The 24,103-nt window shown below is 48.8% G+C and overlaps 1 protein-coding gene and 1 long non-coding RNA gene across 4 annotated transcripts in view; one reads left to right on the forward strand and one right to left on the reverse strand.

The window, feature by feature from the left end:
* Positions 1-10,943, forward strand: part of MOGAT2 (monoacylglycerol O-acyltransferase 2) — a 60,865-nt gene extending 49,922 nt beyond the window's left edge. For all 3 annotated transcript variants that reach the window (XM_074014790.1, XM_045371280.3, XM_005579112.5), the window contains exons 3-6: positions 6,277-6,481; positions 6,801-6,975; positions 7,615-7,814; positions 9,982-10,943. In XM_074014790.1, coding sequence (XP_073870891.1) covers positions 6,277-6,481; positions 6,801-6,975; positions 7,615-7,814; positions 9,982-10,136 — 735 coding nt within the window. In that variant the 3' untranslated portion in view covers positions 10,137-10,943. The remainder of the gene's footprint in view (positions 1-6,276; positions 6,482-6,800; positions 6,976-7,614; positions 7,815-9,981) is intronic.
* Positions 1-24,103, reverse strand: part of LOC123568723 (uncharacterized) — a 66,480-nt gene that overhangs the window by 21,725 nt on the left and 20,652 nt on the right. The window lies entirely within an intron of this gene.

The raw sequence follows: 24,103 nt of genomic DNA on the forward strand, positions 1-24,103 counted from the left end.
GGCAGCTCTGCACCTACCCTATCAACGTCCTTCCTGCTCCTTCCTCAGCCAGGTGGCTCTTGAGGAGGATATCTCAACCTTAGTACTGTTAACACTGGTGGGACACAGGCCTCGATTTGCAAAAATTCTATGTGCACCGTTTTGTTTGTTTGTTTTGTTTTTGTTTTTTCAAGACGGAGTTTCACTTTTGTTGCCCAGTCTGGAATGCGGTGGCATTATATTGGCTCACTGCAACCTCCACCTCCCAGGTTCAAGCGATTCTCTTGCCTCAGCATCCTGAGTAACTGTGATTACAGGCACCCACCACCACTCCTGGCTAATTTGTACTTTTTTAGTAGATACGGAGTCTCACCATGTTGACCAGCCTGGTCTTGAATTCCCAACCTTAGATGATCTGCCCGCCTCGGCCTCCCAAAGTGCTGGGATTACAGGCGTCAGCCACTGTGCCTGCTCCTGTGCACCGTTTTTTGTTTTTGTGTGTGTGTGTGTGTGTGTTTTTCCAGAATCCTTGCTCACCGCAGGCCCTTTGCAGCACCATCTGCCGAAGGTGGCAATGCCACTGAGTGGCCAGCAGAGGGCGAGATGATGTTCATTTTGACTATGTTCTAAGCTGGGCCTGTTGGGTGGGGCTGTGGCCTGCAGACTCTCTTTCCATAGACCCTCCCACCCTCCCACACACCTTTACTGCCCAAGTCCTGAAGGGATCATGGGGTGAGCAGACAGTAGGGAGACCCAGCTCTGCTGAACTCCCCCACCATTCACAAACCTCTACGCTCCCCTGCCATATACATGTGGCTGTCCAGTGATTTCTGAGCTTTTATCAGTTCTTACTGTGCTTTTATGAACTAGCACCTGGTGATGGAATTTCAAGAAAAATTCAGAAACCGTTTCTGGGCCTTGGAACTTTCTAAAGTCACCCGGTCAGCTTCCCACAGAGCTAGTTGTGGAGCGTCAGGCAATGTTTTGTGTAGGAGGAGCTGTTCCCACCTGATACTGAAGACCCACCCAGGCTCTGGGTTTCCCTGGCACTGAAGATTTTGTCATCTGGAGCAAACACGGTCTCCGTGGGCCAAGGTCTTAGGCACCGAGGGCTATGACCAGGGCTGTGACCAGCTGTCAGGAAATGCTGCCTGCACCGTGCCTGTCACTGTCAGAGCCAGGCTTGGGGCAGCCTGCAGGCCACCTCCTTGACCCCACCCACACATACCTGTGACAAACCCTCAGGTCTTCTGCAGCCTGCCAGGCATCTCTAGGGCCTTAAAGCCTGACCTCCTAGCCGCCACCTCTCAGCACTGGGTCTCTTAACCCGCGTCACTGGGACTTAGGTGCCCAGCTTTCACCCAGGACAGAAATCCCAGCTTACACAATCTAGGATACGTGCTTCCCCCTGAGATTGCCCCCTTGGTTATAGGAAGGCTCTGCCTGGGAGGTCTTCTCACATGGAGCTGGGGCGCATCTCCAGGACCCTCCCAGGAGTCCTACCTCTGCCATGGGCAGGGAGAGCTGGCACAGAGCACAGCGGTTCCCTTAGCCCCAGGGCTGCCTTGCAGGGACTGGGGACCTCCCACCCTATTCTGGTCCACTGCACCCCACAGCCAGGTAACCCTCCAGGTAGCTTTGTCCACCTGGGCACCATTCAAATTTGGGGCTGTATTATTCTATGTTGTGGGGACTGTCTGCACCCCTGGCATCTACTCACTCAATGCCAGTAGCACTATCCCTCCCTGTTGTGACAGCCAAAAACATTTATAGACATTACCAAATGACTTCTGTTAGGGGAGGGGGAGGAGCTGGGGGCATACACTTGCCCCAGTGAAGAACCACTGCTCTAAGCCCTGGGCTCTGCCTCCTAAACTCCTCCAGCCTGATTTCTCCTCACCTGGCCTTAGCCCTGACCATACATATCTCTTTATCTTGGCTCTACTTCTGCCAATGCCCCCAGCAGTCCATCCACCACACTGCGGCTGGAATAATCCTCATAAAATGAGTGAAATACTGCAGTGACAGTGACTCCCCTGGCTCATAAAGTCTATTTTGCTGCAGCCTTCCAGTCCCTGCACCCCACCCACCCCTCACCTGCTTGTCCTCCCTTTGCCATCCGAGCTGTCTAGGCATGAGCTACATCACTTGTGCTGGCGCTCTTACTTGGAGTGCACCCTCTTACCCCATGAATCCCCTTTTACTTAGGACTCCTACAGGGTGGCAGAGCCTCCTGGTTACACACACAGAACCAGGCTTCTGGGTTCAAACCCTGGCTCTAAGTCTATACTAGCTATATGACCCACAACTAGTTAATGAACCTTGTGTCTCCATCTCCTCATCTGCTAAGTGCGGGCGGCAATGATACAATATTTCCCTCATACGGTTGACAGAGGGTGAGGCAAGTTGGTGTATGCAAGGTGCCTGGGGCCTGGTAGATACTGGGAGTGTTTACCAACTCTGGCACTCTTTCCAGCTCTCGGGGCCTGGCACTTACTGTATTTCTTCAACAAGTGGGCAGGGAGAGTGCGCATGTTAGAATTGAGGGGATGTGTCCATGGGTATCAATGCGTGTCTGTGAAGTGAATGTGTGACTATGGTGGGGCAAGAACCAGCTAATAACTTATCAACAGAGTGGACTGGGGAGGCCAAAGCCCTACCCAGGGCCACAGGGAGTTACAGCCAGGGCCAAGGAGAATATCCAAGCCTTTCCATCCATCTGAGCTGGATAGGGGGAGACAGGGAAGTACCCTAGTCCCTAAACACACACACACACACACACACACACACACACACAGCGCTAACAGCCTGAACCTGAAAGAGGATTTTTGAATTTTGATGTGTAACCAAATCCTCTACGAAATCTGTCACAAATCAGATGCCCAAGGCCAGATCAGACCTACTGAATCAGACCCTGCATGCCCAGCATTTTTAACCTGCCAATTAATCTAAGCACATAAATAGGCCATGAACAAGCTCTCCCACGCCAGGCCCTGGAGCAGTGCGAAGCAGGTTGTTGATGCAGGAGCCACTTTCTCCTGGGAGAAGGGAATCGAGAGAACCCTGGACCTTCCAAGTCTGACTAGTAAGTGAAAGGCCCCAAAGACAGTCCTGAGTGCCAGGATATTTCCCTGGGTCTGGAACAAAGGCTTCCTGGCTCACTTTGCACGCGCGCTCTCTCTCTCTCTCTCTCTCTCTCTCTCTCTCTCTCTCTCTCTCTGATGCTTTCTGCAGGAGGTGGCAGAACTCAGAGCCATCTGTGTGGCTCAGGGCAGGTCTCCACAGCTCAGTTTGCTGAACTGTCACACTGGGCCTATCATACTCCAGCCAGCCTCCCTAGGGCCAGATTGAACATTAAACAAGCTAACAGCATGGCTGCTTTGTGAACCATAAAGAATCTGTTAGGACAGTGGGCTCTTGAGGCTCTTCAGTTGACCCACGGCTGTGAGGGGGCACAAGTTCGTTTGTGGAGAAATGGGAATGGACACAGTAGAGACATAGCAGTCCCCCGCTGTCCTCCCTCCCACTCAATGTCCAGATGTCCACTCCCGGAGAGCCCTATGTGGTGCTGTGATCGTTTAGGCAGGGACTGAAGAGCGTCTTGGGGTTAAAAAAGCGCCCCTGTAGCCCCTGCCAAAGAACTGAAAACATTTTCACACCAAGACTTGTACACAAGTGCTTGTGGCCACGTTATTTGTAACGGCCCAAGGGTGAAACCACTCAAATGTCCTTGACTAATGAATGGACATCCAAGATGTAGAATATCCATAAAATGGAATAGCATACAGTCACAGCAAGGAATGAAGTACAGATACATACTATAACATAGATAAACCTCCAATCATGCTAAATGAAGGAAACCAGACACAAATGCCACATATTATATGATTCCATTTACGTGAAATGTCTGGAACAGGCAAATCCATAGAGACAAAAAGTAAATTCGTGGTTCCAGGGGCTGGGGAGAGGAGGAGTGACTTCTAATAGGTATGAGTTTATTTTGGAGTGTTGAAAATGCTCTGGAATTAGATATTGATTGGTAACACACTTTTTTTTTTTTAAAGATGGGATCTTGGCCAGGTGTGGTGGCTCACACCTGTGATCCCAGCACTTTGGGAGGCTGAGGGGGATGGATCATTTGAGGTCAAGAGCTCAAGACCAGCCTGGCCAACATGGTGAAACCCCATCTCCACTAAAAATACAAAAATGAGCCTGGCGGTAGTGGTGCACACCTGTAATCCCAGGTGCTCAGGAGGCTGAGGCAGGAGGATCGCTTGAGCCTGGGAGGCAGAAGTTGCAGTGAGCCGAGATTGTGCCACTGTACTCGCGTCTGGGCGACAGAGTAAGACCCTGTCTCAAAAAAAAAGAAAGACAGACAGGATCTCTTTCTGTAATCCAGGCTGGAGTGCAGTGGTGCAATCATAACTCACTGCAGCCTCATTCCTGAGCTCAAGCAATCCTCCCGCCTCAGCCTCCCAAGTAGCTTGGACTACAGGCACGCACCACCACAACTTTAAAAAAAATGTTTGCAGAGATGGAGTCTCACTGTGTTGCCAGGCTGCTAAGATTAGAGGTGTGAGCCACCACACCTATCCCATACCTTTTAAATGTACTGAAACCCTGAATTTCATACTTAAAATGGATACATTTTATGGTATATAAATCATATCAACTAAAAGCGATAACAACCCCCAGAGCCTAGTAACCTGGCTATGCACTTCTCCAGGCCCCACTGCCTGCTGCACACCCAGCCTGCCAGGGCATGCACCCAGGCAGGATTTTCCCCAGACAGCCATCCATCTTCGCTTAGTCACACTCCCTTCACCTAACAGAACTGAAGGAGGGAGACAGACCACAGCACTTCACAAGTCTCCTCTCTTCTTTGTTTACCCCCTTAAACCCAGTAGCAACCCTGCCAGGGAGGCGTTATCAGTGTCCTGTGGGACAGAAATAATTGAGCCACAGAGGGGACAGGGGCCTGACAACGGTCATGTGATGAGCCAGCGGCAGAACCTGGGTCTCCCGACTCAAGGTTCTTTTTCTCACTAGTGGAACCCTGGTAACATGCCAGGATAGGATTGGGGTCAGGGAGCCTTCCTTCTGAGGCTGCACCATCCTCATCCATTGGGCTTATTCCTTCCTTCCTTCATGCCATACCCTTTCCAGAGCATCTCCTCTGTTCCAGGCCTGCGCTGGGGACACAGATGCATCAGACACATGGTCTGTAATCTTCACAGGGATGTTGTGATAGATTTGGGTCCAGGGGACAGATGAAAGAGGTTAGCATAGAAAGATACCAATAGAGACCACATCTAGGGAGGTGCAGACCACACCTTAGTATCCAAGTGCCTGCACTGTGGGAGGGCCTGTGTCTAGGTCACTGAGCCAGTATTATTACATGTATCTATGTGCACGTATCCAACTGCATGCTCTGTGGGACCACAATAGATAATGTGCGCGTAGATGCCCATTCTAATATTGGCTCAGTGACCTAAACACAGGCCCTTCCACTCACCAGGGTGTTTCTCTATGCACAAATGCTTTTCTTTTCTTTTCTTTTTTTTTTTTTGAGATGCAGTTTTTTGCTCTTGTTGCCCAGGCTGGAGTGCAGTGGCACGATCTCGGTTCACTGCAACCTCCGCCTCCCAGGTTCAAGTGATTCTCCTGTCTCAGCCTCCTGAGTAGCTGTGATTACAGGCGCCTGCCACTACACCTAGCTAATTTTTGGTATTTTTATTAGAGATGGGGTTTCACCATGTTGGCCAGGCTGGTCTCAAACTCCTGACCTCAGGTGATCCACCCGCCTTGGCCTCCCAAAGTGCTGGGATTACAGGCATGAGCCACCATGCCTGGCCAGAACATTGTTTTTCTTAAAATGGGGCTATTTCAGCATGTTGATACCCCTGTGTAGCCTCTTGATGCCTTCATGTTATATCCTGTACAGGTGGTGTTGGTATAAATAATTCCAGGCACCATCATGCTTGAGTTTCTCAGTAGCCCTAGGAGGTAGTAGGGACAGGGCCAAATACTGTATTGCCACTTTATAAATGAGGAGTCTGTAGGAGAGGGAAGCAATTTGTCCCAAGCCAGCATCAACTCTGTGGCACAGCCAGCACCATGGTATCTCCAGGTGCTGTCACACACCATATCTGAATCTTCGTAAGAACCCAGGGTGGTCAGACATATGGATGAAGACCTGGAGGCTCAGGGGGGTTTCCCAAGGTCACACCAGTGAGGGGAAGAGTCAGGGTTGGAACACAGGCCCCACCCTGGCTCAGTAGGTTGCTGTCCCTGCAGCTGGTCAAGACTGCTGAGCTGGACCCCTCTCGGAACTACATTGCGGGCTTCCACCCCCATGGAGTCCTGGCAGCCGGAGCCTTTGCCAACCTGTGCACTGAGAGCACAGGCTTCTCTTCGATCTTCCCCGGTATCCGCCCCCATCTGATGATGCTGACCTTGTGGTTCCGGGCCCCCTTCTTCAGAGATTACATCATGTCCGCAGGTGAGTGTTTCCACCCCTGAGCAGCTCAGGAAGGTAACACATTTTCAGGAGGGTTGCCAACAGTTCTGTACTTCTTCCAAGAGCGTGTGCAGTAGGAGAAGGAGGCTGGGCCCAAAGAAGCACTTCCTACAGCACCATGCTGGGTGCTAAGTCCACCAGTGGGTTGGGAAGAGGGAGAAGACTCAGGGAGCTCCTAGGTGGAATGGGGTGCAGTGGGGGCAACCCCAGGCCTTGCTGGTGATCTCTTTCATGGGCTCTATGTGCTTTCATAGCCCTTGCTCCCTCACCCCATACCTGACCCACCTTTCTCTTTCCGCAGGGTTGGTCACATCAGAAAAGGAGAGCGCTGCTCACATTCTGAACAGGAAGGGTGGCGGAAACTTGCTGGGCATCATTGTAGGGGGTGCCCAGGAGGCCCTGGATGCCAGGCCTGGATCCTTCACGCTGTTACTGCGGAACCGAAAGGGCTTCATCAGGCTCGCCCTGACACACGGGTATCAAGCCTCTGGGAAGAGCACTCTGGTTTCAGTTGGCGATTGGCAAGGATTTTATTTTGATGGGAAGAGGGCAGAGACGAATGCAGATTCTATTTTGGTAGAGATTTTCAGTCCATTCACAATGAAGATTATATTTTGGTGTCTCACGCCCAAATACCTAGAAAAGTTTCCACAAGGGAGACTCAGTAATCTAAGAAACTAGGTGGCAATGAACATATTCCACAAAACTGGCACTTGACCTGAGACCTATGATATCTAGAAGAGTGATATTTGGGGTACATTTCAGAGCTCTTCTCCCTACTTGGGGTGAAGCATCCTTGAGAAACATGAGCCAGCTGAGGTGGGAGAGATTTTTCTGGGAAAAACAATGCAGATTTTTGTATCTGGGAGGACTGTCTGAAGCATGCTGGTCTACCTCTCATGGTGCAACTGGGAAGTTGTGGCCCTGCAAGGGACCTGCCCAGAGAATGGGGCTGTGAAGGTCTGGGAGATAACCCAGGCCTCCACTTCCAGCCCAGGTGGCTGACCTCTGCTCCATTTCTTGGTCACAGAGTCCCTGCAGGAAGCTAAAGGGCCTTTCAGCTTGTGCCTTCTCTGGGGCCTCCCACATGCCCTCTTTCCTCTATTTGTCTCCAGGGCACCCCTGGTGCCGATCTTCTCCTTCGGAGAGAATGACCTATTTGACCAGATTCCCAACTCTTCTGGCTCCTGGTTGCGCTGTATCCAGAATCGGTTGCAGAAGATCATGGGCATCTCCCTCCCACTCTTTCATGGCCGTGGTGTCTTCCAGTACAGCTTTGGTTTAATACCCTACCGCCGGCCCATCACCACTGTGGGTAAGTCCAGGACCAGGCTGGGAGGGAGGAGGCTATGTTGTGTGCTGCAAGGGGACGTGGAGATGGGCCAGATTTATTCCTGCCCTAATGGGGCTCACATTCTAGATTGGGAAACATACACACGCAAGCAGATAGAATAGAAGACAGTCTGGGATAGGAACTATAGCAGAGGTGCCAAGAGCAATAGTTGCGACCAGTTGCTGAGCATCTACTGTGTGCCAGGCACTACACTAGCTGCCCTACATGAAGCAACTCAGCTTATTCTAACAACCTTCAAGGCAGGAAACCTGTATGCAATGGCACAATCTTGGCTCACTGCAACCTCTGCCTCCCAGGTTCAAGAAATTCTCATGCCTCAACCTCCCGAGTAGCTGGGACTACAGTTGCTCACCACAAAACTCAGCTAATTTTTGTATTTTTAGTAGAGATGGTGTTTCACCATGTTGACCAGGCTGGTCTCAAACTCCTGACCTGATCCGCCTGCCTCAGCCTCCCAAAGTGCTGGAATTAAAGGCATGAGCCATTGCGCCTGGCCATACCTTCAAGACAGGAGTTACTATACCCATTTCATTGATGTAAACTGGGGCTCAGAGAAGTTAAGTATCTTCCAAAATATCACACTGTTTTTGTATAACAAAGTTGAGGTTTTTATTAGGATCATTCTGACTTTTTACAATGCCGGAAAAGGTGGGTTTAATTCTTTTTTTTTTTTTTTGAGACAGAGTCCTGCTCTGTTGCCCAGGCTAGAGTGCAGTGGCATGAGCTCAGCTCACTGCAACCTCCACCTCCCGGGTTCAAGCGATTCTCCTGCCTCAACCTCCAGAGTAGCTGGGATTACAGGTGCATGCCACCACGCCTGGGTAATTTTTGTATTTTTAGTAGAGACAGGGTTTCACCATGTTGGCCAGGCTCATCTCGAACTCCTGACCTAAAGTGATCCCCCAGGCTCAGCCTCCCAAAGTACTGGGATTACAGGCATGAGGCACCATGCCTGGCCTCCGAAAGACTTTATAGGGAGAAGTCCATTTATCTCATCTCCATCCATCCACTTGCTAATTGAGCAGACTTGGTAAACCCCTACATCATGACCCCCCACCCGTGTTGTGTGGCAATATTTTCACGAATTTTAATACTTCTGCTGTCTCCAGAACTATCGCCAGAAGAGAGGACAGAGGAACTGCCTTCCCAGCCAGGCAGAACCAGAGAAAGAGATGAGTTAGGTCCATCCTGATTCCTCCCTGGGATAAGAGATCCACTGCAGGTCAGCGTGGAGGGGTAGAGGGGAAAGAAGAGCTGCCTGGGCTATGAACTCACCCCATCTTAGAAATATAGCTGCTTCCAATCATGGCATCTTGGACTCCCCAGATCATATAGCCTGAAGGTGAAGGGCACACCCCCAGGGTCTAAAATCTGGCAGTGGTTCTTCCTGGCTATGTGACCTTGAACAAGTCAGGTAACCTCTCTGAGCCTCATTGACTCATCTGTCAAATAGGAATAATGACAGTTTTTTATACCCATAGGATAATAGGGAGTATTTCATGTAAAGCACCTAATACATTGCCTGACACATTGAAATCCAGCCATTGGCCAGTCACGGTGGCTCACACTTGTAATCCCTGCACTTTAGGAGACCGAGGAGGGCAGATCACGGGGTCAGGAATTCAAGACCAGCCTGGCCAACATGACAAAACCCTGTCTCTACTAAAAATACAAAAATTAGCTGGGCATGGTGGCGCATGCCTGTAATCCCAGCTACTCAGAAGGCTGAGGCAGGAGAATTGCTTGAACCGGGATGCGGGAGGTGGAGGTTGCAGTGAGCTGAGATTGTGCCACTGCACTCCAGCCTGGGCTACAGAGCAAGACTCTGCAGGAAAGAAAGAGAGAGAGAGAGAGAGAGAGAGAGAGAGAGAGAGAGAGAGAGAAAGGAAGGGAGAAAGAGAGAGAGAGAGAAAGAGAGAAACGGAGAAAGAAAGAAAAGAAATCCAGCCATTGTTATTATATCAGAATCTTGGAGTTGCACTAATGTCTTAAAATTCATTACCTGAGATTAGGGTTGGAAGGAATGGCAGTAAGAGCACTTTTCTGCAGGGATGAACCATAGGGATGGGCACCTGCCCCAATGTCCCCTTCCCTACCCTAAGCCACTGCACGCCTCTATGCCTTGCAGTGGGGAAGCCCATCGAGGTACAGAAGACGCTGCATCCCTCCTCGGAGGAGGTGAACCAGCTGCACCAGCGCTATATCAAAGAGCTGTGCAACCTCTTCGAGGCCCACAAACTTAAGTTCAACATTCCTGCTGACCAACACTTGGAGTTCTGCTGAGCCCAAAGGGCAGGGCCAACATTAGGGAGCCCAGCAGGAGGTGCTGTGCTCTGAGAAGACTTCCTGGAGGTGTTTGTTGAACATATCTGCAGAGCCTTCCCAGACTCCTGCAAATCTAACCCATGTCAGGCTGTAAGTCAGGGCGGGCAACGCAGAAGAGGAGACCAGATTCTGGCACTGCAATCTGCACTTCTGCTACAAGACCTCTGCAAGCCTCCTGCTCCTTGGCTTCTGTCTGCTCAGTGAAATGGGAGAAAGGGCTGGAGGAGAATGTTTTCTGAGGTCTCTGATCTCTGTTGTAATGTCACTCAAACATTATAAAAGGAAATGCAAGGGAACAAAGAGAACAGCAAGGTTTTTATTCCTCTGACCTTGAGTGACAGCACAAAAGAGGCCACCAGCTCCAGTCCCTTCTCCTACAAGACCTGTCATCGTGCACCCTGGATGTCCCAGGTCCTCCCTCTCCATGCTGGAGAGGAGGGGTGGCCAGCAAACCCCTGCCCTCACCCTAGGTAGCTTCAAGCTTCTGGGTTCTCTGGGTGATGGAGTGGCCGCCAGAGGCACACGGAAGGTGGGTAGGGAGGACTGTGCTCTGTTACCAACTGGCTGTATGACTGTGGGCAGGCCTCTTTTCTCTCCTTCTGAGCCTCAGTTTTCCCACTGACTCTGAATCTCAGCTCTGACATTACATAGGCTGAGAGCTCCATAAGGCGCCTCTTATTCGCCCTTTGTAACTTAAGCCCCTGACCTTGGCATAAAAAAGGGGGCTCCATAAATGTCAGTTCAATAAATGAGAGAATTATATTTTAGCATGCTTCTCTTTCTTTCTACCCCCAACCAAGAGGGCTGGTCAAAGCCTTACCCTTGATCCCCCAGCCTGGCCCTGGGGCCCTGTCTCACCTTCCCAGAAGCCGGATGAGACTGAGCCAGAGAAGACCATGCTGATCGCTTCTTCCTGATGCATCAACCCTAAGTTTACCACCTCTGGCCCCATTCTGTTGGGAAAGAAGCGGGGGTCAATTTGTTAAGACACAGGGCAGGCTAGCACAGAGAATGGAAACCAGATGTGAGATGTGTGCATGTGTCTGCAGGGGTGTGGGGGGTGTGGAGGGGTAAGATGGGGACAGACACCCTGACCAGAGTTCTAGATTCCTGGGTTAGGGCCATGCATCAGTAGGGAGGGAACAGAGGGTTAGACCAGGGTTTGTGACTCTCCCTCACCCTCTAGTGGGGAAACAGACCCTTCCCTGCCTGGAGCAGATCACACCCATAACCACAACACAGGCACTGAGAGAAGTGTACATTTGGGTTTCAATCCTGGCTCTGGCTCTGCCTCTTTTCAGTGATCCTGGGCAAGCCACATCTCCAAACCTCGATTTTGTCATCTGAGAAATAAATACTGTAGTATCCACCTTCAGTGTTGTGAACAGTTCATGAGATAACAAGCTATTCCATGTCCTTTGTGGAATGATGTGCAGTATGTATGAATTAGAAGCCAGGTGACAAAGGTGCCCAATGTCTCATGAAAGTGCCTCTTATTATCCTATTAGGCAGCGTGGTATAAGGGTCACAAGAGGAGCAGGAAGAAGAAGCAGTGGAGTTTAGAGAAGGGAGGGATGATTTACAGACGAGGGGAGGACTTGGAGGAGGTGACACGTGGGCAGGACCTTGAAGAAAGTGGGAGATTTGCAAAGGAGATAAATAACAGCCCATAGTAATTACCTACTGCTGTATAACGAACCACTTCAAAACTTAATGGCTGGCTGGGCATGGTGGCTCACATCTGTAATCCCAGCACTTTGTGGGGCCAAGGTGGGTGGATCACTTGAGCTCAAGAGTTTGAGACTAGCCTGGGAAACATGGTGAAACTCCCTTTGTACAAAAAGAGAAATACATACAAAAATTGGCCGGGCATGGTGGCTTGTGCCTGTAGTCTCAGATACTTAGAGGCCTAAGGTGAGAGGATTGTCTGAGCCCAAATGGCGGAGGTTGCAGTGACTCGAGATTGCACCACTGTACTCCAGCCTGGGCAACAGAATGAAATCCTGTCTCAAAAAAAACAACAACAATAACCACAGCTTAATGGTTGAAGAGTGTGAGGATTTATTACTTCTCACAATTCTATGGATTCTCTGGGTGGTTCCTCTTGGGTCTTGCAGTTGCATCCAGCCAAGGGGTCAGCTGGGGCTGAGACAGCTAGGGATGCTAGAGGGGCTGGGCCTCTCTTTGCACATGGACACTGGGCCCCTCTCTATACTGAGTGGTCTGTTAGCATTCACTGGTGGCTGATTCCAAAAAACGAGAGCCAAAGCTGCACGGACTCAAGTCCTAGGCTGCACACCTCACAAGCATCACTTCTGCTGCATTCTGTTGGTCAAAGCAAGTCACAACCCAGCAGATTCAGGGAGTAAGGAATAGGATCCCCCTCTGGATGGGAGGAGTAGCAATGTCATATTACAAAAGGGTGTGGTCACATGCAGGGATTCTTACTGCCATGTTTGCAAACAATCCACCAAAAATTAAAAACTAAAAGCCTGAAGCACAACCACTGCCCACCCCAGGCACACACACCCTGGAATTCCCTGTGTGACCATGGCATCACCACTGTGTATCCCAAGGATCCCAGCTCAGCCCAGCTCAGCCCTGCATCTCTGCCCTATCTCCCTCTCGCTCTCCCGCATTGATCCCTCATGCAGAGCCACAGTGAGCTGTCTAAAACACAAAGCTGACTGCATCATTCCCTACTCAGCATCCTTCCATGACCCTCCATTGCTCCTAGGATAGGGTTTGGACCAGTCTGAATCCACAGGATCAGGATCCAGCAGGAACCAGAGGATAACTTGAGGAGGGTTTAAAAAGGAACCATTTTTTGAAGTGTGTGCACTGTTTCCACCCTGAGGCCTGGAAGGATGAATGGAAGCAGCAGTTCCTGAACCAGGAAGACTCCTGTGTGGGGGCCATTGTTGGTCAAGGGGCACGAGCAGGTCTGGTGACCCTGCAAGGGAGGAGCCAGGAGCAAGCATTCCCACCTCATTCTCCTTCCTCCATTCAGTCTGCTGCCAAGTTCCCCACTGCCTGAGCCCAACTAGAAGCTGGAGGGAAGGAGGGCCTGTGGCTGCAGTCCAGGCATGTAGGCCTCCTGGGAAAGGGAGAAAGGCAAAGACAGGCAGAGTTGATCTGGAGGGGTCAATGGAAGATGGAACACGTACACCTCCAAGCCCGAGCTTCTCAGCCTGCCATTTGCCACTCTCCAGCATCTGGCCCAGCCTGTCTATCCTCATCTCTCTTCCTCCCTTACTCCATGCTCCCATCACTCGGAACCATTTGCATTTCTTTGTGCCAGCTACAGTGTCTCACCTCTGAGCTTTTGCCCATGATGTCGGATGCCATGGAATGCCATCTCCTCCCCATTATCTCCACTTTGTCTGGATAATTCCTACTCATCCTCCAATACTGATTTTATCTGTGCAAAAAAGTCTTCCCCAGTGCCTCTGATTGCGAGGGGTTTCCTCTGGCTTCTCCAGACTTTCTGTTCCTCTGCCATAGCCCTTAGCACCCTGAGGAGGAGGTGTTGCTGTCCAGGTAAATGCTGCGCCAATGCCCTTGCCTCTAGTGCCCTCCCTCCAGCCTACCCACAAACAGGACCTGCATCCTGTCTCACAAATAAAACTTAGAACTCTCTAAGTGGTCTCCAGTGCCTCAGGATAATGCCTAAACTCCTCAGCCTGGCATTCAATGCCTTTATCATCTGCCCTCTAGACCCCACCAGCCTCACCTCTGGACCCTCTCCCCTTGCCACCAGTCACTCCCGCCCCCTTTGCTGCTCTCTCAGTATACTCTGCTCTTGCACTGGCTTATTTATGGGCACACCGTTCCCTTCCTCCTGGAACACTCTTTCTTCTTGGTCCGGTCAGCGTCACTCACTCCCAAAGATCGCCTCCTTTGTCAAACCTCATCCTACCCTTCAACCCTCAAACTCTGCCCTTTGCCCTGCATCAGCCCTCTTTTGCACTATCTTCGGGGATGAAAGGGTCATAGTTATTCATAGGTGAGTGGACTTCTCTGTCTCCCAGTGGACTGGGAGCCCCCTTAGGCCCTTATCCATGGTGCCTTCAGCCCCATTCGACCCAGCTCCACCACCAGCACAGGACCTCAGCATCCCCAGTGAGAGGGAGTTCGTTGAGTAAATGAATTCTCACATGTGTGCTTCCTCTCAATCCCACCCACATGAGGCCTGGGGCAGGGATCAGGGGAAGGAGACCCAGGCCTTGCCTCTGAGGTGATTAAATTAGTTGTCTATCACTGCATGACAGATCACTCCAAAGCTTAGCTGCTTTAAACAACAAATCCTCATCGACTCTTGGTTTCTGGGGGTCAAGTGTCTGGGAATGGCTTACTAGAGTGGTTCTGGCTTAGGGTTTCTCATGAGGTTGCAGCCAGGCTGGGACTGGGGCCAGAGCTGTGGTCTCTGAAGGCCTGAGTGGGACTGCAGCACCGGCTTCCAGGCCTACTTGTGTGGCTGTTGGCAGGAGGCTTCGTTGTTTGCTATGTGGGCCTCTCCACAGCACTGCCAATGACATGGATGGCTTCTCCCAGAGTGAGTGAGTCAAGAGAAAGAGAGAGGCCACACTGCCTTTTATGACCTGGTCTCTGAGTCTCACACTATCAATTCCACCTTACTCTCTTGGTTAGATGTGAGTCACTAAGTCCAGTCCACACTCCATACAAGGGTGTGAATATCTGGGGGTGGGATCCCTGGGTGCCAGCTTGGAGGCTGGCTGCTACAGTGATGGTGGATGAGCTTCAGAGGCTAGACTGTACCACACCGATGCTGTTTACTTCTGCACAAGGCAGATTGCCTTGGAGGACAAAGACTGAGCTAGCCATATAAAGGGGACCCAGAGGGGTGGGAGCAACAGCTTGAGCAAAAGCTGCAGGTAGGAAGGATGACTGTGACCCCCCCAGCCTGGGCTAGGATGGAGTACAAGGTGGCCATTAGACAGACGGGTGCCAGGATGGAAGATAGGGGGTGGGGGAGAGGCTTGGCCAGAGGGGAAAGGTCTCTCCTTCTTTCACAGCAACCTTGGAGGCTTCGTGTTGAAGACATCAATAGCACAAGGAGTATAGAGCCCTGATCTCAGAGGAGGGCTGCCCAAGGGAGCCATCCAAGCAGGAATATCCATGCTGGATTTTGTGTGTGCAAAAACATGCCCTTTTACTGGCTAAAGCCACTGAGATAGGAGTGTGTTTGTTATTGTAATTGGCCTCCCTGACTAATGTGTCAGGAGCTATCCATGTAAGGACTCAGTTATTAATTTATCACTTCCTAACAATTCTCAGGGGCCCTCAGAGCCTGCCTCAGAGGCCTCACCTTTATGTGGGGAAGGCAACCTCCTCCCCTCCATACATGCACAAATAAAGACAGCAGAGGATGGCAGGATGAGTCAGGCATGGTAGAGAAGGTCAGAGGCCCTCAAGTAATGGGGACAGTTGGAGTCTCCTCTGGAAATCAGCCTGCACTTTGACCTGGGGAGAAGTTCTCAGACATTATTTCCCAAGGGGACAAAGGGCCTGCTGAGGCACAGTCCCTCTGATACTGCTTTATGGTGACTTGGCCAGGGGTTGGCCAGCATAGCACAGCCAGCAGCCACGTGGCAGGCACAAGGCTGCAAGTGCAAGTCAGGTCCACTTGCTCAGTCTCAGCTCCCAAGGGGACTGTGCTTTGTGAGGGCTCAGAAGCAGGAAAGAGGGAGGAGGGCATCCAGATGGAAATTGTTGAGTAAGCAAAGGCAGAGGGGAGGGAAAGTGTGGGGCACACCTTAGCAATAGCTGCAGGTGTGATTCAGGGTGAAAGGGTGAGTTTCAAAGAAAAGGAGGTTAGAGGTAGGTCTGTTTTCAGAAAACTTTTATTGAGTCCTTGCTATGTGCCAAGTGCTGGGGACAGAGTGGCGACCAAGCTGGATCGGGTACCTGGCTTTCCCTTGTCTACTGACTAGTGGAAGCCAAATGTCCAGTCAAGGAGTCAGGAATTTCTCCCAAAGGTAGGGAGGAACCCTGGAAAGTCCTTGAGCTGATGTAGGTGAAGGGCCAGGCCACGTGGGCAAAAAATGCCTTAGGTTGAACTGGGCATTTGTCTTAATGACCTCACAGAAGGGCAGAGTCAGCACCCTGAGCCATTTACTGAGGACCTACTATGTGCTAGGCTCTGAATTGGATGCTCTACATATTTTATGTCAAAGACACCCACAGTAACCTCTTTATAATAGATGAAGTTCGTTTGTCAGAAAGGTTAAAGGACTTTCTGGAATCCTGGCCCCAAGATGTGGACTGCCTGCCCAGACAGCTATCACATGCTCCTCACATTCTGCCGGGTTCTGGCCTCAGACCCAGCAGATGGCACAATGGAAATGGCAGAGGCTGGAGAGCCAGCTGGGCTGCGTGACCCCGTGCAAGTCAGGTCCAGTTGCTGAGTCTCAGTTTCTTCACTTGTAAATGGTCTTTCCACAAATGGGTGTTCAATAAATGCCAGTTCTTCCTCCCTCTCCCCCTTTATAAATTCCGGGAAATGATTTTTGAAATACCTGTGAGTGTGTGTGTCTATCACAAATGAGGTTCGGGCATTTCTTAGACTCTAGAGTCCCTTCAACCCCTGCTGGAAAACCAACCTGAGTGTTTCCTTTTTCAACAGTTGAACGGGTGCACATTCGGTCACATCTTTAGTGACAGGGTGAAGAGAAAATGATGGCAGGCAGCTCGTTTCTGGTAGCCCCTTTTAGCTTTTTTTTTTTTTTTTTTTTTTTTTTTTTTTTTTTTGATACAGCGTCTTGCTCTGTTGCCCGGGCTGGAGTGCAGTGGGGCAATCTCGGACCACTGCAACTTTCACCTCCTGAGTTCAAGTGATTCTCCTGCCTCAGCCTCCCAAGTAGCTGGGATTTCAGGTGCATGCCATCACGCCCAGCTAATTTTTTGTATTTTTAGTAGAGATGGAGTTTCACCATGTTGGCCAGGCTGGTCTCGAACTCCTGACCTCAGGTGATCCACCTGCCTTGGCCTCCCAAAGTGCTGGGATTATAGGCTTGAGCCACTTTGCCCAGCGTCAGCCTCTTTTAAAGCAGACCTTAAAAGAACAAAAAACAGCCCCAAAATCCTGTCCCTATCAATAACATGTCAATGATTAAAGATCAAAAAAGCCCCTCCTCTAAAAAAAAAAAAAATAGTAAAATTGTCAAAAGCCTGCATTTGGGGATGCCCTAGGTCAATGCTTCTTGAAATGTCTCTGGTAAAGGACCAGATTTTTGGTTTTTGCTTTTTTTCCCAATCCTTCATGGACCTATCCATTTTATAAGACACAATATAAGTTACTAGAAAGGTGAGAAAAGAAAACCAAGACATAGTATGACATTTTATTATTAGTTTCAACAGACATAAAATTACTGTGCCACATTGCTCTGAAGTTTCTGAACAGTTCCACTCCATTTCTGTAATTATTTTGTCAGGAACCAGTAACAAGCTGTTCATGGATGTGCGCTGGTCTCCAGACCACACTGGAGTAACACAGCACTGCCCTGGAACTCTTTGTTGTGACTAACTGCTGGCATTGTAAGGTTGTTGCAAGTTAAGAAACACAAAACTAACTGGTGAATTGCAAAGTGCTGTACACTAATTGGTTAGGGATGTCACCTTAGCCACTTTCACTCAGATAAGCTGAGAAGGCTGCTAGAAGGGCAGGGCTTGCCCAAAGTCACATAGCTGGTAAGTGGCAGATGCAGAACTGGCCTCCCAGTTCTCACCCAGTGCCCTTTCCACTCTGCCTTGGGCAGTGGATACGAGGACGTGTCCCCAGGTGCATTTTCAAGGAAGAACTCCATTCCCAGCTGCAGGAAGTCCCGTCTGCCCCTTCTGAGATCACCTCCACTGCAGAGAGCTGTCTCTGCAAGGGTATACAGCCCATGACTCAGACAGCCAGGGTATAAAGGCCGGGCCATGTCAGCCCAGCTCAATACAACTCTGATGGACATTTCAGTTTGACTTCTCCCTCCATCCAAATTTGCTGCCTTCCCTTCCTTCTTGCGGTATTGACTCCAAAGGTTCTCTAATAAACATCCTGTAGGCTACACACCATCTCAGAATCCACTTCCTGGAGAATCCAATCTGTGACATCATGCGTATTTGAAGAGGTAAATCCCAGTACGAGGCAGGGAGAGGTTAACTAATTTGTCTGCAGTCACACCATTTTTAAGTAGTGGAGCGAGGATTTGAATTCAGATCTGACTGCAAAGGTTGTATTTTTGTCTAATAAAGTGTGACCTGACTACCAGCTTGGGAAACGAAAGAAAGGATCAGAAAAGTTGGATTTAATCTGTAATATTAAAAATAACTCTTATTTATTCAAAATGGCACAGCCATTTTAGAAGACAGTTTGGCAGATTCTCATAAAGTTAAACACAGGCTTACTATACAACTCAGCAATTGTGCTCTTAGGTATTTACCCTACTGATTGGAAAACAAGTCTATATGAAAACCTGCACATGAATGTTTATGGCCACTTTATTCATAATCACCAAAAGCTGGAAGCAACCAAGATGTTCTTCAATAGGTGACTGGATTTTTTAAAAACCTGTGGTTCAATCCATACAATGGAATCCTATTCAGAAATACAGATAACTGAGCTGTAAATTCACACGATAGCATGGATGAATCTTAAGTGCATTTTGCTAAGTGAAAGAAGCCAGACCAAAAAGGCTACATACTGTATGATTTCACTCCTATGACATTCTGGAAAAGGATAACATATAGGGACAAAAAACAGATCAGCTGTAGGGAGCTATGGCTGAGGAAGCACTGGGAACCTTCTAGGATGGTAGAACAAATTCCTATGGTATTATAGTGCTGTCTACTTGATACTATGCATTTGTTAAAAACCACAAGGTAGGCCAGGAGCGGTGGCTCATGCCTGTAATCCCAGCACTTTGGGAGGCCAAGGCAGGTAGATCACCTGAGGTCAGGAGTTTGAGACTAGCCTGGCCAACATGGTGAAACCTTGTCTCTACTAAAAATACAAAAATTAGCCAGGCAAGATGGCAGGCACCTATAATCCTAGCTACTCGGTAGACTGAAGCAGGAGAATCACTTGAACCCAGGAAATGGAGGTTGCAGTGAGCCAAGATGATGCTACTGCACTCCAGCCTGGGTGACAAGAGTGAAACTCTATCTAAAAAAAAAAAACAAAAAAAACTAAACAAAAAAAAACCACGAGGTAAACTTTAAACTTTAATGTATAGAAATTAAACTTTTGCCGGGCGCAGTGGCTGAAGCCTGTAATCCCAGCACTTTGGGAGGCTGAGACAGGCGGATCACGAGGTCAGGAGATCAAGACCATCCTGGCTAACACGGTGAAACCCCGTCTCTACTAAAAAATACAAAAAATTAGCCGGGCGAGGTGGCGGGTGCCTGTAGTCCCAGCTACTTGGGAGGCGGAGGCAGGAGAATGGTGTAAACCCAGGAGGCGGAGCTTGCAGTGAGTTTAGATCTGGCCACTGCACTCCAGCTTGGGCGACAGAGCGAGACTCCATCTCAAAAAAAAAAAAAAAAAAAAGAAAGAAATTAAACTTTTAGAATCACCCAAAAAGTTAAGGTACCCTAGGGTAGAATGCAGACTGAGATGATGAAAGAATCTCAACTATCTTATAAATGTGTGAGAAAACTTCACTGAAGGGAGTGAGAGAACAAAGGGCTGACCTAAGTAACTTTGGGAAAGAATATTTTGACTGGAAACGGCAAGACTGATGTAAAAATACAATGTCCATAAACACTGCACCATAGTTGGTAAAGCTGAATTTCTCATGGGGGTGCAGGATAACAAGTCTGAAACTACCATACATGTGTTGCAATTGAACACATAAGTAAATAGATGACAAGGGCCAGTTTTCTCACTACTGAAGAAGGTGAATGACTAGAATGATCCATGTGGTAAGGGATTAGAGGGAGACATCAGTATGAACTCATGTTTAGTTTAATACAGACACAGCTGGATAGATACAATTATAAATAGGTGTGTATACATGGGAAATATATGTCTCCTAGCTCTGTCTTCTGAGAGGGACTAGAAACAATGGCATCCCAGTAGCAACTAGCACACCAAGAGCTCAGATCTTGGTTTCTAATACCTTTCTCTAAAAAAAGAATTCCTGGCCGGACACGGTGGCTCATGCCTGTAATCCCAGCACTTTGGGAGGCTGAGGCGGGAGAATCATGAGGTCAGGAGTTCGAGACCAGCCTGGCTAACATGGTGAAACCCTGTCTCTACTAAAAATACAAAAATTAGCCAGGTGTGGTGGCGGGCACCTGTAATCCTAGCTACTCAGGAGGCTGAGGTGGGAGAATTGCTTGAATCCAGGAGGCGGAGGTTGTAGAGAGCCAAGATCGCGCCACTGCCTTCCTGCCTGGGAGACAAGAGCAAAACTCCATCTCAAGATAAATAAATAAATAAAATAAGTAAAAAATAAATATAAATATAAAAAGAATTCCTGAGACACTTAAAGCAATGCCTGATTCTAGGACTGGAGCAGGGAACATGCAAGATGAGCCTGAAAAACCTTGTAGTGCCAGAAAGTAAAGAAGTGCTTTAAAAAAATGATGAGGATATCTCAAAAGGACACAGGGGCCAAACTGAACAAGCTCCCAATGTCCACAGCTGCAACAATTCAAACAATAAAACAAACAACATAGTACTGGGATTATAATCCAAAGTGTAAAATAAATATTCATGAGTACATACTGATATAAATGATTGAATAATAAATAAATGGGAGAGAAGAGACAAATCTCCCTAAGAGAAGAATCCCAAATAACTTCTGTAGATATTCCCCCTGAGATGAAGCTCAGCCCTCTCCCAGTTGAACTGGGATGTGCTTAGAGACTTGCTTCCAAGGGTAGCATACGGAAAGAGCTGGGTGTGCAGAGAGGGACAGGGAGTAACTTTGTGGTGAAAACACCTAGAAAACATGACTTAACACCAGTGATAAGTCATGTTGATAGTAAGTACACTTGATGTGTTGTGATGAGAATGGCACATCACTCCTGTGGCCTTCCTCTCCAAACCCCATAACCCCAGTCTAATCAGGAGAAAAACGTCAGATAAATCCATATTGAGGAACAGTCCACAGAACACCTGACCTGTACTTCTCAAAACTAAACGTCATCAAATACAAGGAAAATCTGAGAAACTGTCACAGACCAGAGGAGGCTAAGAAGACATGACATCTAAATGAAATATGCTATCCTAGATGGGATCCTCAAATAGACAGAAGTCACTAGGAAAAACCAGTAAAATTGGAATAAAATAAGGAGTTTGATAGTAATGTGCCAATCTTGCCTTTTTAGTTGTGACAAATGCGCAATAGTTCTGTAAAATGTTACAAAGGGTAACATTTAGGGTGAAGGGTGTATAGGAATTCTCTTTACTATCTGGGCATCTTTTCTGTAAGTCTGAAACTATTCTAAATTTTTTTTTTTTTTTTTTTTTGAGACGGAGTCTCACTCCGTCGCCCAGGCTGGAGTGCAGTGGCCGGATCTCAGCTCACTGCAAGCTCCGCCTGCTGGGTTTAGCCCATTCTCCTGCCTCAGCCTCCCGAGTAGCTGGGACCACAGGCGCCCGCCACCTTGCCCGGCTAGTTTTTTGTATTTTTTAGTAGAGACGGGGTTTCACCGTGTTAGCCAGGATGGTCTCGATCTCCTGACCTCGTGATCCGCCCATCTCGGCCTCCCAAAGTGCTGGGATTACAGGCTTGAGCCACTGCGCCCGGCCTTTACAATTAAAAGTATATTTACATTGAGAAAAATTGCTGTGAGATATCATATTAGGTTTCTGCAGCTGTTATAGCAAATCACCACAAACTTGGTCAGTTAAAACAACAGAAATGTATCCTCTTACAGTTCTGGAGGCAAGGAGTCTGAGATCAGTGGCAATGGTGTCAGTTTGACAAGGTGCCAGCAGGGCCACTTCCCTCCAGAGGCTCTAGGGGAGAATCTGTTTCCTTAACTTGTCCAGCTTCTAGAGCTACTTTCCTTGGCTCAAGGGCCCTTCCTCCATCTCCACAGGTAGCAACATCTTCAAATCTTTCTCTCCACTTCCATCATCACATCATCTTCTGCCCTCTGTGTCTTATAGAATCTCTCTCTGCTTCCCTCTTATGAACATGTAATGGCATTCAGAGCCTGTCCATATCACCCAGGGTAAGCTCCTATCTCAAGACCCTCAACATAATCACATCTGCAGAGCTCCCTCAACCTTTTTTTGCCATGTAAGCTAACATCCACAGGTTCTAGAGACTAGGATGTAGATATCCTTTGGGGGGCCATTTTTCAGCCTACCACAGATGCTCAGCAAGTTCTTCATTCTCTCTGAGACTCAGGTACCTCATCTGGAAGTGATATATGCAAATGTGAAGTAAATTAGGAGGGTTGATCTGCCACTGGACTGGTAGAAGGGGAAGGCAGGAGCCTGAAGAGCCCCTTGTCTTGGGCAAATGAGACCTGACACTACTCCTCTCTTCCCCATGTGTTCCTCCCCTCCACACTGGCCATGTCCTCATGGTAGTATAAGCAAAGAAATCTGGGACTCAGGATCCTAAGTCCTGAGTTCAAGTCCCAGTCCTGTCAGCAACTTGCAGCATGTCCTCGGGTAAGTCGCTTTCTATATCTGGAGTATACAGTGATTCTACAAAACATATATATGTTAATTCTGCCCTGGGAAAAGGGCTGGAGAGGGACTACTGAGATCTGTCTTGCCCTGAGAAGTCATAATTATGGGATGTTTATATTCCTGGCATCTTCCCTTTGACTAAAGGATCTGGGTCCCTCCTAGTAACTAGAGCCCAGTGGAAGCAGCAATGCCTAGTAATGATAGTAATGGCAGTAATGGTAAAGGTTTAGGCACTGTGGCTTGTGGGAGGGTGAAGAGGGGAGGGAAGAGCCTCCTGTTTCTTACTCGCTTCTGCCAAGGCCCCATTAGTCTAGACTAGGGGTGAGCAAGCTACAACCTCTGTTTGAATGACTGTGGGCTAAGAATGGTGTCAGTTTGACAAGGTGCCAGTAGGACCACTTCCCTCCAGAGGCTCTAGGGGAGAATCTTTACAGATGAACATTTGAAATCAATGTAATGATAGGAAACACTAACTTTGAGCCCTAGTGAACTGAAATGTCATCTTCCAAAAAAGAATTTCGTTATTCTTATTAGAAGACGTATGTTACAAAAAAATTATACTCAATTATTTACTTTGGGTTTACAGTTAAAATTTTGTAGCCTATGTACCCTAGAACTTAAAGTATTATAATAAAAAAAAAATTTGTAACCAGGTGTGATGTCATGCACCTTAGTCCCAGCTATTCTGGAGGCTGAGGCAGGAGGATCGCTCGAGCCCAGGAGTTCTGGGCTGTAGTGTGCTATGCCAATTGTGTGTTCACACTCAGTTCAGCATCAATATGGTGACTTCCTGGGAGCAAGGGACCACTAGGTTGCCTAAGGAGGGGTAAACCAGCCCAGGTCAGAAATGGAACAGGTCAAAACTCCTGTGCTGATTAGTAGTGGGATCACACCTGTGAATAGCCACTGCACTCCAGCCTGGGCAACTTCATGAGATCCTATTGCTTTAAAAAAAAAAAAACAGGCAGCGCATGGTGGCTCATGCCTGTAATCCTAGCACTTTGGGAGGCCTAGGCGGGCAGACTGACCGATCTCAGGAGTTAAAGACCAGCCTGGACAACAGGGTGAAACCCCACCTCTACTAAAATTCAAAAAAAATTAGCTGGGCGTGGCAGTGGCCGCCTGTAGTCCCAGCTACTTGGGACACTGAGGCAGGAGAATTGCTGGAACCCAGGAGGCGGAGGTTGCAGTGAGCCGAGATTACGCCACTGCACTCCAGCCCAGGCAACAGAGTGAGACTCCATCTCTAACAACAACAACAACA

Source organism: Macaca fascicularis, chromosome 14, assembly GCF_037993035.2.
Source record: "Macaca fascicularis isolate 582-1 chromosome 14, T2T-MFA8v1.1".
Taxonomy (NCBI): Eukaryota; Metazoa; Chordata; class Mammalia; order Primates; family Cercopithecidae; genus Macaca; species Macaca fascicularis.